This window comes from Lottia gigantea, assembly GCF_000327385.1.
Source record: "Lottia gigantea unplaced genomic scaffold LOTGIsca_35, whole genome shotgun sequence".
Taxonomy (NCBI): domain Eukaryota; kingdom Metazoa; phylum Mollusca; class Gastropoda; family Lottiidae; genus Lottia; species Lottia gigantea.
In genome coordinates, this window is record NW_008709190.1 from 626,828 (window position 1) to 641,592 (window position 14,765).

The 14,765-nt window shown below is 35.0% G+C and overlaps 1 protein-coding gene across 1 annotated transcript in view; it reads right to left on the reverse strand.

The window, feature by feature from the left end:
- Positions 1–14,765, reverse strand: part of LOTGIDRAFT_233112 (hypothetical protein) — a gene marked incomplete at both ends in the record, with an annotated part of 83,842 nt that overhangs the window by 49,018 nt on the left and 20,059 nt on the right. Inside the window, 2 exons of the mRNA XM_009058652.1 lie at positions 292–10,605; positions 11,229–11,444. Of these exons, the coding sequence (XP_009056900.1) occupies positions 292–10,605; positions 11,229–11,444 (10,530 nt within the window). The remainder of the gene's footprint in view (positions 1–291; positions 10,606–11,228; positions 11,445–14,765) is intronic.

Genomic DNA, 14,765 nt, shown 5'->3' on the forward strand with positions numbered 1-14,765 from the left:
TAAAACATCTTTTGAATGAATCATGAGGATTTTGATTAAGCAAACAAAAGTATGATTAGGATATAGTTTTGGACAAGCAAATAAAATACATTTTGGAGTTTTAAAATTTGAAGCAGACTTTACTTACCGGACTGACATGATCAGAAAAAAATCATGATAGTAAAAACAAAGTTTATAATTGAAAAGCTGTGAAAAGTATGAATAATGTGAAAAAAAGTGCAAGAATGGCAGGATGTGAAACTAAAATTGGCATCATGCAGGTACTAGAAGATTCTGTAAACTACAACTTACATTAATACCCATCACTCCTGATGAGGAACTGTTGAGGTCAGGAGGAATCACACTTCCTGTGACCTGAACCTCACCAGCACCACTAACTTCTTCAGTATCAATAATACCAGCACCTATAGCTTCTGGAATAGACATACGCTGACCAGTAGAAAGGTTAATAACGTGTCCTGTAGAACTCATAGAAAACCCTGGTTTTGTAGTGTATGTTGCACTTCCAGTGGTCACAATAATTTCTGTATCTGTTTTTGAAACCACTTTTCCATGTTTGATAACAACTTCCTTCTTTGGTTTGAATGGAGACCCCTCTGTTACTACTGTTATCTCATCTTTATGTTGTACATCATCTTTAGATAGGCCATCAGATTTCATGGAGGGAATGATCAACCCCTTGTGGAGAGCTTCAGTGACTGTTATGCTGGTTCTTAAATTTTCATCCATGTACATGCCTTTGTCAGTATCAATGGTACCATCTAAAATAGCAGTTGTCAGAGATTTTGTTTCTTCCTCTGATACTGGTGAAACTGTGTGTCCATTAGTGGAGGATTTTTCAACTGATAAAAAACCACACAAGACAGCTTCATCAATAGAAATTACATTTCCTGTGGCAGGATCATGATAGTTGCCAGTATCTTTGTCAACAAGTCCACTCACAAATGCATCAGTGACTGTTGGTTTGGAAACTGATGAAACGACTGACACAAGTCCTTTTTCTTTTGCATCACTGAGAGAAGAAGGATCCATAATCTTCATACTATCAACTGGCATGGAAGTAGATCCAGATTTCAATATAACAACTGATTCACCATCAGATCTTCCACCAAAATTCCCTGCTATAGGCGACAGTAATCCTTGATTTAAGGCATCTTTGATCTTTATATTGTTATCAGTTACAGAGTCCCAAAATAAAGCATTTGATAGATCAATTAGTCCTACTTGTAAGGCATTTGCAAAACTGTAAGTTATTCCCTTCCTAGAAATTCCTCCATAACTATAAGGTTGACCATTTTCATCTACAAGAAGGCCAACTCTGACAGCTTCATCCACACTGTATTGATGTTTGGTGACAGGGTTTTTAAAGAGTCCAGATTTTGTATCAATATATCCCTCATATAGTGCTTTCTCAAAAGACATAGTTGTATTCAACTGTTTTGGTGTGGTGGCACTTGTTGATTTGATAATATCTGAAAATACAAGACCTTGTTTCATGGCTTCACTGATTGACATCTGAATTCCTCTTCTTGTATCAGTAAATTGTCCATTGGGATCAACAATACCTGCTGAAAGAGCCTGCTCTATAGAGATTTTATTCCCATTTGAAGTATCAATTACACCAGTAACATCGTGAGTTAATGAAGATTTGTTGTTGGTAACAGTGGTTTGTGTCGTACTGATAGTCTGTATAGATCCAGACACAAGTCCAGTTTTCATTGCTCGTTCAATACTCATCTTCTCTCCTTTCTTAAAATCAGTGAAAATTGTGACATTTCTATCAACAAGACCTTTTTCAATAGCTTCTTCCAGTCCAATTTGTTTCCCAGTTGATGTATCAATGACAGAGGTGACATTGATCTGCATAGAATCTTGTCTCTTTTTATCAGATACACCAGCTTTGGATGCATCTTTCGCATCCAAGTATCCTCTATCTGCTGCTTCTTGCAAAGTTAAGACCTTCTTTGTCTTAGGATCATAAAACTGACCATGTTTGGTATCCAGTAGGCCTTGTTTTATCGCATTGCTTATTGATAAGTCTTGCATAGTTGAAGGGTCTTTAACTGAGGTGACAATGAATCCTTTGACTACTGCAAACTCCTGTGGTCTTTGTCCTTCTTCTGTATTTGCTGATATCAACCCTACTTGAACAGCTCTTTCAACATCTATTTTATCCCCAGTTTTTTGGTTGATGACTAAGCCTTTTTCGGGATCAAATACTGCCTTCTCAATGGCTTTTGCTAGAGGAAGTTCTTGTCCAGTTGATGGATCTATAACAGAAGTAATATTCATTGATTTCTGGACTACGGATGTTAAAATTGGTATTTCTGAAGTCTCATCAACAGCTATAATTCCACTTCTTACAGCATCAAATACACTACTTGATTCTCCTGTTAGTGGATCAAGGTACTTGGTACAATTTCTATCTATTATGCCTCTTTCAATACCTTGATCTATTGAAATAATTTCCCTTGTTCTGGTGTCAACAAGGTTTTTAATTGGTATTGTTTCTTCCGATTGTTCATGTTTTGGAACAAATTCAGTTGATGAACCTCTAATAAGACCTTTCTTGAAGGCATCTTGAACACTTAAAATTTCAGCTTTTTTAGGATCATTGTAGGTACCAGTTTGAAGATTCAAAAGACCAGTATCTACAGCTTCGTGGACTGATACATTTCTCCCTTTCATTGAATCAAAGACAGCTGTTATATCATACGATTTTCTTCTTTGTGCAGCTGTCATATCTTGATTCAGAGAGTCAGTTTGAATCAGGCCTTGTTTTACGCCTTGAATTATTGACATGGATTCAGAATCAGAAATCTTATACATTCCTGTTGATACATTTAATAGTCCTTTGTCAACAGCTTCAGACCAATTCAAGAAATCTTCACTGCCAGGATCATATACTGATTGTCTCTTGGAGGCCAAATCTGATTTCGGGGAAATGGATGTTTCACTTGCAATAAGAAGTCCCTCTTTCAATGCATCAGAAATAGCCACTGTTTCACCAGTTCTCTTATTTTTCACACAACCACCAAGTACATCAAGGACATTTTTGTTTATTGCTTCTGGAACAGATAGTTGTTGTCCTGATACTGGATCTATCACTGATTGAACTTGGAATGATTTGGTTTGAGTCAAAGTGTCCTCGAATGATTTAGAATAACGTTCGTTGGTTTCTCGTTCCGCTGATACTTCTCTGGCAACCATTAAGTTGTTGTTCATAGCTGTTTCAATGGGCATTACAGCATTTGAAGGTGCATCAAAATATTTGCTTCCATCTTTGCTGATAATACCCATGTGCACTGCTTCTGGTAATGATAAGTCTCTTCCAGTCATGGGATCTTTGATGGACTGAACCAGTAAGGTTTTCTTTTCAGTTACAGCGACTTCAGCAATAAATCCCTGTTTTGTTTTTCCTTCTTTGGACATTACACATTCTGTTACAGATCCTTTAATAAGACCTTTCTCTAAGGCATCAGTTATTGGTAATGTTAACCCTGAAGATGGATCTAGATATTGGTTCTTTTCAGGTTTAACTATTCCCTGGTGTATAGCGGAGTCCAAACTAATAAGATTTGATGTCCTTGGATCACGGACAGATTCTACATTCACTTGGCTGGTGCTCTTACTAAATGTCTTCAATGTTGTTTGGTTTTCAGGACTGACTTCAACAATAGTTCCATCTTTGATTAATTGATCCACAGACTTGGCTTGACCTCTTTCACCTTTCAGATGACCCATTGCATCAATTATGTTTTGCTGATAAGCCTCTTTGAGGTCATGGGTCCTCTGTGAATCTGGATCCTTTATCAAAACAGAGTTGTTTTTAATATAACCCTTTTCAACTGCAACCATCAAAGGTATTTCCTGACTGGTACTAGGCACTTTATAAAATCCTGTTTTCGTATTTAGAAAACCTGCAGAAACAGCTTCCATCATGTTGACAGCATCTAAATTAGAATCAGCAGCAGGAGTAGATTGTGTCATATCTGTGATCTCCAAAGTCTGGGGTGATATCTGCTTAACTGTAGTAGCTTGAAAGGAGACAATTTCTTTGTCTTGTTTCCTTTCTCTTGCTTTTTGGATCGCTGACATCACTCCATCTTTAACAGCCATACCAGCTAGGACTGGGGCTCCAATCACTGCTAAGGCACCAAATTTAGCAGCATCTTTTAATGACTGGCGAGTTGAACCACCAATAAATTCACCAGTTGTTGAATCAATTTTGCCTTTGTCCATTCCTTCTCGCAGATTAAAAACTTCACCAGATTTAATGTCATAAAAGGAGTATTTACTATCAATTATGCCGGTGTTTATAGCTTCTTTGAAAGTAACATTTTTGCCTGTTTGAGGGTCGATAATTCTCTTGCTCTTGTCATCCAGTATGCCTTCATCTATAGCAGTTTGTAAACTTCTTTGCATGGCTCCTTGTGATTGTTCTAAAGGTTGTGATGTATCAAGAAGTTGTTGCTGAACAGCATCCAAGATAGCAATTCTATTCCCAGTGTTTGGATCGGTATATTTCTTATCATGCAAGTCAATATATCCTTGGTTTAAGGCTTCAGCAAATGAGAGTCTATTCATAGGATCAGCTGAGCTATTGTTTTTGTTCCTGTGAACAACACCTGATTGCTTAGATTGTTGTATGGTATGGTGCACAGTTGATTTTGATTCTTCATGACCAGAAATAATACACCCACTTTGTATGGCAGCAGCTATTGGCAATACATGTCCAGTTGTAGGTTCTGTAAATGTACCACTGCTAACATCTATAAGACCTTGCTGGTAAGCTTGTTCAAGTGTAATCTCTGGACGAATTTTTTCCATTTTGGTCACAACTTTCTTTAAGGAGCCACCAGTACCAACACCACTTGATGATAATGTGCTTGAGTTGATGTCAATTTCTGGTATTAAACCCTCTATAAATGCTTCCTGTAGAGTTATTTTTTCGTCAGTTCCACCATGACTAAAATGACCAGTTTTGGTATCCACAATATTCCTTTCTATGGCATCTTGGAGAGTAATTCGTTCACCACTGTTTGGATCAACAACAACTGATCTAAGACCATCAATTACATCACTTTCTATGGCTTCTTTAATGGACATTCTTCTGCCTGTGTTAGGATCTATAATTTTTCCAGTAGCAGCTACTGCAGGGTTTTCTGCTACTACTTGATTTAATGATATTTTTGGACAGCCTGTTACATGTTTAATTATTGTGGTTCCTCGAGACAAGTCATTTTGATTGTTTGTTGATAATAATGTTTGGTTAACAGTGACAGATCTACCAGTCAAAGGTTTGAAATCAGTGGTAACAGTCTTAGTAGTTTGTCTTGAAGATGTAGTAGTACCAGGGAAATCACCAGTAATAGCCAGTAAAGCAGAGGCTGTTGGTTTGTCTATCAGGCCCCTATCACACGATTCTTCTATGGTAAATTTTTGTCCAGAGTGAATGTCTGCTATTGTTCCAGCTTCCCAATCTATTTTAATGTCTTGATTTTGTTGCAAACCAGAGTTTTGGGCTATGTTTTCCAGGACATCTGAGTTCAAGTAACCTTTTTGGACAGCATCTGTAACACTCAGTTTTTCACCAGTGGACTTGATTGTAACAATTTTTGACTTCCAATCTACATCTATATCACTAGAGGAAAATGTGGGAAAAGAACTGGAGAGAGGGGATGAGACACCTATATTGGTTGGTATTATCAAAGTAGGAACATGCTGAAAACCCTTCACCATGGGAGACATCTCGGAACTTTGAGACCAAGTTTTAGATGTAGAGGAAAAGGTGGCAGATCCTAGAGACTGGTCTACATAAGGACTTACCGGTGGTATACGGTCGTCGCTTTCAAATTGAAAACTTTCCTCAGAGTTGGTATTCCAATCAGAGGGTTTAGAAGGCTGTATATTGTCACCAGCTTTAGCATATATGATAGTAGTGGAAGGTTTCACCACTTCTTCATTGTTGCCATTAAATATTCTGTGAGAAGAGGGTGATTTTGGCCTTGCTGGTGACTTTGATCTGGCAGGTGACTTAGATCTTCTTGTAACAACTGCATGATCTGGATCACCTCTTACAGCATCAACAACCATTTTACCAGCTATCAAGGGAGCTCCAACTACAGCCATAAGTCCAAATTTAATAGCATCTTGGGCACTCATTTGTGTTCCTCTGGTGGGGTCTTGAACATTTCCCTTCCTATCAACAAGTCCTTTTCTGTATGCAACATCCATTGGTACAAGTTCCCCAGTACTTTTGTCTAAAATTGATATCGATTCTGATGGTATGTCGCCTTCAGCAATAGCTTGATTTAATGGAATCTGGTGACCAGATTTAATGTCAGTAACCATACCAGACTCCGTATCAACCACATTTTGAACAATATTTCTTGATATAGCTTCTGGCAGTGAAATACGTTTCCGGGCGGCTTTGTCCATAACTTCACTTGTTGATCCATCAATGAGACCAATTTGTACAGCTCTCTCTAATGGTAACCTCTCTCCAGTCTTTGTGTCCTTTACAGTTACCAAATACTTGTCAATTAAGTTGTTTGTCAGTCCTTCATAAAGTGTGAATGGTTTTCCAGTGTTTGGGTTGGCGTATTTCCCAGAGTACTCTGAAAATATTCCAGTCTTGACAGCATCAATAAGATTTAATGGTGTTGTGAAATCCTGCTTTGAATATGTTGGAGGGAAGGTCTCTCTGGGTGATTTTCTTACTTGTGTACTTGTCTCTACATCTGTTGAATAGTGAAGAACTTCTGTAGCTAAAGTAGAATCTCCTGCTTCTTCCAATACTGATTTTTCTACTTTGATGTCTACATTTGACCAGGGCTTTTCAGAGTCAAAGCTCTTGGATAGTAATACTGTGGGATCAAGTTCTTCTTCTGAATAGTCCACTGATTTTTCTAATTCAGCAGCATCAGAGTGTTTTGAAGTTTGGATAAATCCAAGACGTAGGGCCTCATCAAAATCCAATTCTTCTCCAGTGCGTGTATTCCAAAAAGTTTCATTATCAACATTGATCAAACCTTCTTTTATGGCTTTCTTGATGGATAGAGCATCTCCAGTTCTAGGGTCAATAACAGAAGTTATATTCTTCACGCTAAGAGTTGGTGTGTCTGTGACCACAGCACTATGAAAGGTTTCTTCTTCTTTCATCTTAGATGTCACCTCTCCTTTGATCAAACCTTTTTCTAAAGCATTGTTGATGGTCATTTGTTCACCAATCTTGGCATTCAAATATACTCCCTTATTAATGTCTATAATACCTCTTTCTATGGCAGTATCATACGATACCAGTTCATGAGTAACAGGGTCAACCACACTGTTAATGGCGATTGACATAGTCTCTGAAGAAATGTCTTCTACAAAAGTTGACTGGTATTCTTCTTGTTCTTCAGTGATGTGGATACTGTGTATAGAAGATGCCTCTGATTCATTATCACTGTCTTTTGACTCTGCAGATTCAGTAAGTACAAGCTTCTTCTCAATAGCATCATTAATTGGCATGGTTTCACCACTGACTATATCTTTGTAAATTCCTCTACCATTGTCTAAAATACCATCTTCAATAGCTTTAGCAACTGTTATAAGTTTACCACTTCTTGGGTCCACTACAGCTGTAACTGCTAACGTTGTCAACTTGGTGGTGGTGATCTTGTTTACATCCCCTTCTGTATTAGACAAGACTGACACAAGTTCAGCTTCAATGTAACCCTTTTCAATTGCCTCATGTATGGGTAGTTTCTCACCAGTGAGAGTGTTAATATAGATTCCTTCATTTTCTTTAATAATTCCTTCAGCAATTGCATCAGGAATCAACATGCTTCTTCCAGTCCTTGGGTGCTTGACACTCTTTAAATTATAAGTTTTAGTTTCCCTTAGTAAAGAACCTGGCATGGATACAGTGGAACTGATATCTTCTGCAATAACATAGCCTTTTTTAATGGCTTCACTTATTGGTAACTGCATTGATCTGCCAAGTTTATCAACTCCATTGTACAGTCCATTGTCTTGATCAAGGATTCCTTCTTTAACAGCTTGACTTACTGGAAGTCTTTTACCGGTTTTTGGATGGATGACACCAGTTATGGAATATGATTTGGTTTCTTTGATAGGTTCACCATTTAGCAAATTGTCCCCATAAACTCCCTTCTCTGCAATAATAAAGCCTCTATCTACAGCAGTGACAATAGGCATGGTTTTACCAGTGATATCTCTATAGAAGCCTCTCTCGATATCAATCAATCCACGTTCTTGAGCTTCAGTCACACTCATTTCTCTTCCAGTTCTTGGATCAACAACAGCTTTAACAGTCATCTCCTTAGTCTCAGAGATCATCTTTGTGTTAACCACTGGCTTGGAAATCATGGTTGCTGTGAATGAGAATTGGTTATTGTCTTTCCTCGTCATAAAGCTAGATTCAACAACAGGTTCACCACCATGGAATTTAGTTGATTCTTCTTTGGTTAGTCTTGATAACTTATCAATTTCATCATATGACTTATTTAGAGAATGTTGTGTTTCTGGCCATTGAGCACTCAAAATCAAGTATCCTTTATTTATTGCTTCTTCGATTGACATAACTCTAGAAGTCAAAGGATCAGTAAATTCTCCGGTTGTAGAGTTCAAAAGGCCTCTTGATGTAGCTTCTGAAATGGTCATGGCAGTCACAACTTCTGTTGGTGATTGCTGAATGTGAGTAAGTATGGTAGTTGACGTCACCAACGGACTAATAAGTCCCAAGATTTCCATGGAATTTTCTGTGTTAATAAGTCCTAGAGATGTTGCTTCTTGGAATGTGACTGATTTGTTTGTTTTAGGGTCTCTGATCATGCCCTGTTCAGGGTCAAGGATACCTTTTTCTAAACCCTGTAGTACAGAAATATTTCTTCCTGACTGATCTTTTAATGATGAAGGTCTCAATAAATTATCCATTAGAGGTTTGCTGATAAGATTTCTTCTTGCAGCTTCTTGCAGTACCATTTCAAGGTTGCTCCTACGATCAAGGATGGTGCCCTTTTCTGTCAAAATTCCTCGTTTAAGAGCCTCAGGAACAGACACTGTTTCACCTGTAAGTGTGTCTTTGATGCCAGGTACAGAAAAGGAAACATCTTCACTAACCAATTTTATATAACCTTTGTCTACAGCATCCAGAATAGGCATTGGGTCATTTGAATCAGGTGGTATATACAGTCCCCGAGAGTCTATAGTTCTTTGTTGAATAGCTTCAGACACTGACAGCACTTCCTTTGAGTTTTGGTCGACAATACATTTCCTCTCTCCATCCAATACTCCAGCTTCAACAGATTCTTTTAAAGATAATACTAATCCAGTATTCTTATCAAAAATGTTTCCATTCTCAAGCATATCACCATTGGTTACTAATTCTGCTAATGGAGTAGGCATCTTGAGTAAACCTCGAATATGTGCTTGATCTAGGCTTAATTTCTGATTAGTGGTTTTGTGTTTGAAGACACCAGCTACTGGATCAATTATGCCTTTAGACACAGCTTCTGTTAAAGAGATAAAGTTCCCAGTATTTGGATCATCAATTTCTCTAAAACTGGGATTTATAAATCCTTTTTCAACAGCTTGAAGAACAGTCATTTCTGTATTAGACACTGGATCAATCACTTTACCAGTACTTCCATCATATAGTCCTTTATTAACAATCTGGGCTAAACTTAAAGGCATTTCAGTTCTTAATGGTTCTGAATTAGCAAACACAGCTTGAGTATGTGTTATGGATGTCAATCTTACTGGTTCTCCTGACAAAGCATCAGCACAGCTTTGAGACACGATACCACGTGTAACAGCTTCAACTACACTAACCACTTCACCAGTGGCAGAGTCAACAAGTTTGTTAGTAGCTGGTAAATATATTCCTTTAGATATAGCCTCAATTAACGTGAGTTCTTCTCCACTCCTAGGATCACTTATACCACATAATGTATTTAATTTCTTATGTAAATCTTCATCAATAAAACCTTTCACTGCTGCTTGTGTCAGTGTCATTTTCTCTCGTGTCTGTGGATTACAAAATGTTTTAGTTTTCAGGTCAACTAAGCCTGCATTTATAGCTTCCATTAAAGTTAATTTTTGAGAAGTTTGTGGATTAAACACAGAGTCAACATGAAGTGGCAGTCCTCTAGATGATACATCAGTATTTTTCACGCTAAATACAGTTTGATAGCGTCCATTAATTGGTCCCTCATCTATTCTCATTGAGTCTTGTCCATAGGTAGACATAGATATACTGCTGATAGTGGCTATCTTTTGAGAAAGTCTAGTATTTATATTACTATCGGAATGAATTGTAGGGAAAGACAGTTGAGGTGAGGTTACAGGGGAATCTAAACTAGATCCTATCACATGAGTTTGGCGTGGAGAAGCTATAAGTTCGGCTGTAGCTGTTGAACCAGACTGTAGAGTGGAATGGTTTACAAATGACCGATAAGTTGTTTGACTTTGTTCTACATCTGTAAGCTGCTGGAAGAACTCCTGCATGTCATCATCAACCAACATGGAAGAACGTTTTGCTAGCTCGGCACGGAATGTACGAAGTAGAGGAATTTCATCATCAATTACCATTTGGAACTGAAAAATAAAGACAACAGTTTTAAAAAACATCCATATAGCAATTTATATCGTTACTAATATTGCCTGATTAAAAAATACTGAAATATCTCCATGTCGTGATATATGGTAGTTATCATGATACATCGTCAATTTTTTTTTCATGATATTCAAGACTGGGGTGTTTTTAAGAGATATTTATAGTTTTTTCTTACATTTAAATTTTTAGATAGAAAAATAATGGCATATCTTGTTATCAAAACCAGTAAAAAAACAAACTTAAAAAATATTGCGATATATACCCATATCGTGATATATTAATGTTTAATATGATGATATCAACTTGAACCAATATATAGCTATACATAGAGAAACCTGATGCTGCAATACTATTCTTGGTAGATATTTGACTGCTTGTTATTGTAGATAAGGAATAAAAATAACAAAATAACATAATCAGGCATATGAACCTTGTTATGTTCCAAAATAATGAGCATACCTTGCACCAGTGTATTCATGAGATTGTGCGCTTCAGAAATCATGGTTATTTTTTTCAATAGACCTCAAAATTCATTACTGAAAGCAAATTAGTTATCATAACAGAGAAATTTCTAAAAACTTTCATCAATGAAAAGACAAAGTACCTGAACATTGGCATCAGATAAAATGGCAGTTATCTGCTTTAATCTCAAGTTAGTCCATTTAACCAAATTCATATAACGGGCATTTAAATCATCCAATTCAATTTTCACCACTTCTGCTCCATCAACACGTCTGCCACGTTTAGACATTGATGTAACAAGTGCAGCATCAATTTCTTCTAAACTCTCCCTGTAGTGGCGTAATCTTTTATCATAGATCTGAAAAAGATAAAATTTAAAATTTGTAGGAACCTATCTAAATTTGAAATTATACTTTCTAAAGTGTTCAAGCAATTTATGTATAAAGCATTAATGAAGCAATATTATTAGTGATTGTGCAGCAGGATATATTTTAGCACAGTTTTATTATAACTCCTAAATATCAAATCACAGTATCAACAATTGTATATTATATATTGATGATTTGTGATTAATATCATTAATTAGGCAATCAAGCAATGTACTCAACCTATTATATACAGTGTCCAAAAGAAAAATTTACTTTGATTTCATTTTCAATTAACACTAATCTTATAAAAATTTAATATCAATTTTGTTCTAAAGATAAGGGAGTAATTTTTTCCTAAAGATGAGGTAGTAATTTTTTCTAAAGATGAGGTAGTAATTTTTTCTAAAGATGAGGGAGTAATTTTTTCTAAAGATGAGGTAGTAATTTATTCTAAAGATGAGGGAGTAATTTTTTCTAAAGATGAGGGAGTAATTTTTTTCTAAAGATGAGGTAGTAATTTATTTCTAAAGATGAGGAAGTAATTTATTCTAAAGATGAGGGAGTAATTTTTTCTAAAGATAAGGGAGTAATTTTTTCTACAGATGAGGGAGTAATTTTTCCCAAAGATGAGGCAGTAATTTTTTTCTTAAAATGAGGGAGTAATTTTTTCTAAAGATGAGATTTTTCTAAAGATGAGGGAGTAATGTTCCTAAAGATGAAGGGAGTATATTTTTTACGTATGGGATACATGCATGCTATGATATGCTTATTCTGATAATATTTAGATGCCGGAACTGATATAAAACTTTATTTAGGTTGAATATATAGCTAACATTATGTAGAGTATCAATATAAATTGATTGCTATAGAACTTGATTTATTGTTTTAACACATATATATTTTATTATATGTAAATCAGTGTTCAATCTTTTGACATGTGAATTATGTTATATATAAGCAAGCTGAACACCATTTTGAAGTCTCCAAAAATAAAATGAAGAAGAGTAGAACCATTCATTCATTTCATTTCTGAAATTATCATATGCTTCTCAGAGAAAGACAAGTATTACAAATAAAGTATATCTTTAGAATTACATTTGGATCTTTAAATGGTGTTCTAATATAGCAAGTAGCAAATACATGAAGCAGGTTATATTTTTCTGATGTATATATTGTTATTTGTCTGGGTTCTGAATTTCTGCACCATATCTTTGATATTGTAATTTTGAATAAAAGTATGATGGGAGAAGCCAATGTTATACATGCAACTTGAAATTTCTTCAATTTTGTGAGAATATAATGGGGCAATGGACAAATGATGTTAATAAATCAATTTGATTATTAAACCTTTTTACGATCTTGATTTATTCAAGATATTTTGCCCAAAATTATACTCTTTTTATTCTTTATCTCTTTTTTTATTGAGATATATACATTTTTTTTTCAAACCCAATAACCAAAATAGATTTAAACCAAGTGCTCTTTTTTTGTCAGCAAAATCATTTTCAGTTTAATGATTATTATAAGTATATATAATAATTCTAAATAAGTTCAAATTAATCCAATCAAAATTATGCTTATATTCAATGAAATGTAATGTGATGATCATGTACAGTATGTAATAGTGTTAAACATAAAAGGCAATGTTTGTCTTATCAAACCATCTATTCTTAAAGGGATTCTAAAGAGGGTTTCTGAATTTTGTATGTAAATTAGGGACACTGATAGCATCAATTTGCATCATTCAAATTTTCATTCAGTTGTCTGTGCTTCCTACAAAGTGTTTGATAACTTCACTAATTGCATAATATTCTTGTATTACATAAGGCCCTTCACGATTAGAGAGGTCATCAAACATTTAGTTTTAGTGGAATGCAGGAACCACAGACGTCCGATTGAAAATTAGAATGGTGCAAATTGATGCTATCAGTGTCCCCAATACACATACAAAATTTAGAAAATCTCTTTACAATCCCTTTAATATAAAGAATATTCTGATCAAAGCATTATAATATATATCAATAGGCCTACATGAAACATGCAACAAATCATACAGTGTATGAGCAATAATACAGATAATTATACAAAACAGTTGACAAAATAGGATTTTAAACTTTTCTGAGACATAAAATAAATTTGATAGATGTAAATTATTATGGATTATCATGATTCTTTGGATGATTTTTCACACTGATTAATAAATTTTTTCATCTATATCATGATTCTGAATCATCTTTTGGAATCCATTATTGATACTATGAGAATATATTATATGGAATTTTGAATATCTGATATTAGAAAAATAAGAGTTGGAGTTACAGAAACAGAAGCCTAAAAGCTACTGTTTAGAAATTTGTCATAAAAGTTGCAGGATTTTGGCATCAGTGCCTTCAAAATAAATCATATTTGTTGCAATGAAATTCAGGAAAATTTCCAAAATTCAGTAAAAAACATTTCAGATAATATAATGCTACAAGAAACAACATGACAATTTTGTCAAAAATCTTCATTCTATCAAAATGTTATAACATATAATGCAATGATGGCAGAATCCGATGGTATGATGAAGTGAAACACTACAGACAGAATTAGTCTTATTAGTATTAGGAAGAGACTAGCAACTTGCAACTATTTAGCAACAAACCATGCAATATTAATGCTGTTAAAAACAATTAAAAGCTGTAGGCATAGCAACAAATAAAGCAGGCATGCATTAAAACACTAACATAAAGATGCTTTGAACACAAACTTTGTAATTTTGGACAAAATGATACAAGTTCAGAGTTTTATTTCTTTTAAACCTTAGTTTTTAAATCAAGGTATCTCCAAATTATTTGTATTTATTATTTCAGTTATTAAGAAATGACTGAGGTACCATTTGACTATGAGACCAAAAATTGTATCCTATGAATTGAGCTATTTATAGTTATTTGCTGTTACAGCTGATAGAACTTAATCAAGAAAATGGAGAGCAGAAGTTTTCAGTTTGTGAAGTACCGGTACTTGAATTTATATAAAAACCAAAACTAGGATATTCTTATCTTCAAGATAAATCATATGTGATGCTGAAATTAACCCTTTGAACACAGAGTGTAATTCAAACAAAACATCATTGACCCTAAATTTCAAGTTTTACACATGTAACTTAAAGCACATGACATTGAAATTGTGGGTATTTTGCAGTCTGTTCTCCTATGTATCACAAAATTATATGGTAGGTAGAGTGGCCGTTAAAGTTGAAAAGGTTAAGCCCTTTTAGATGTTTGAGGAAAGTATAAAATTCTATTGTAAATAAATTATAAACTAAACCA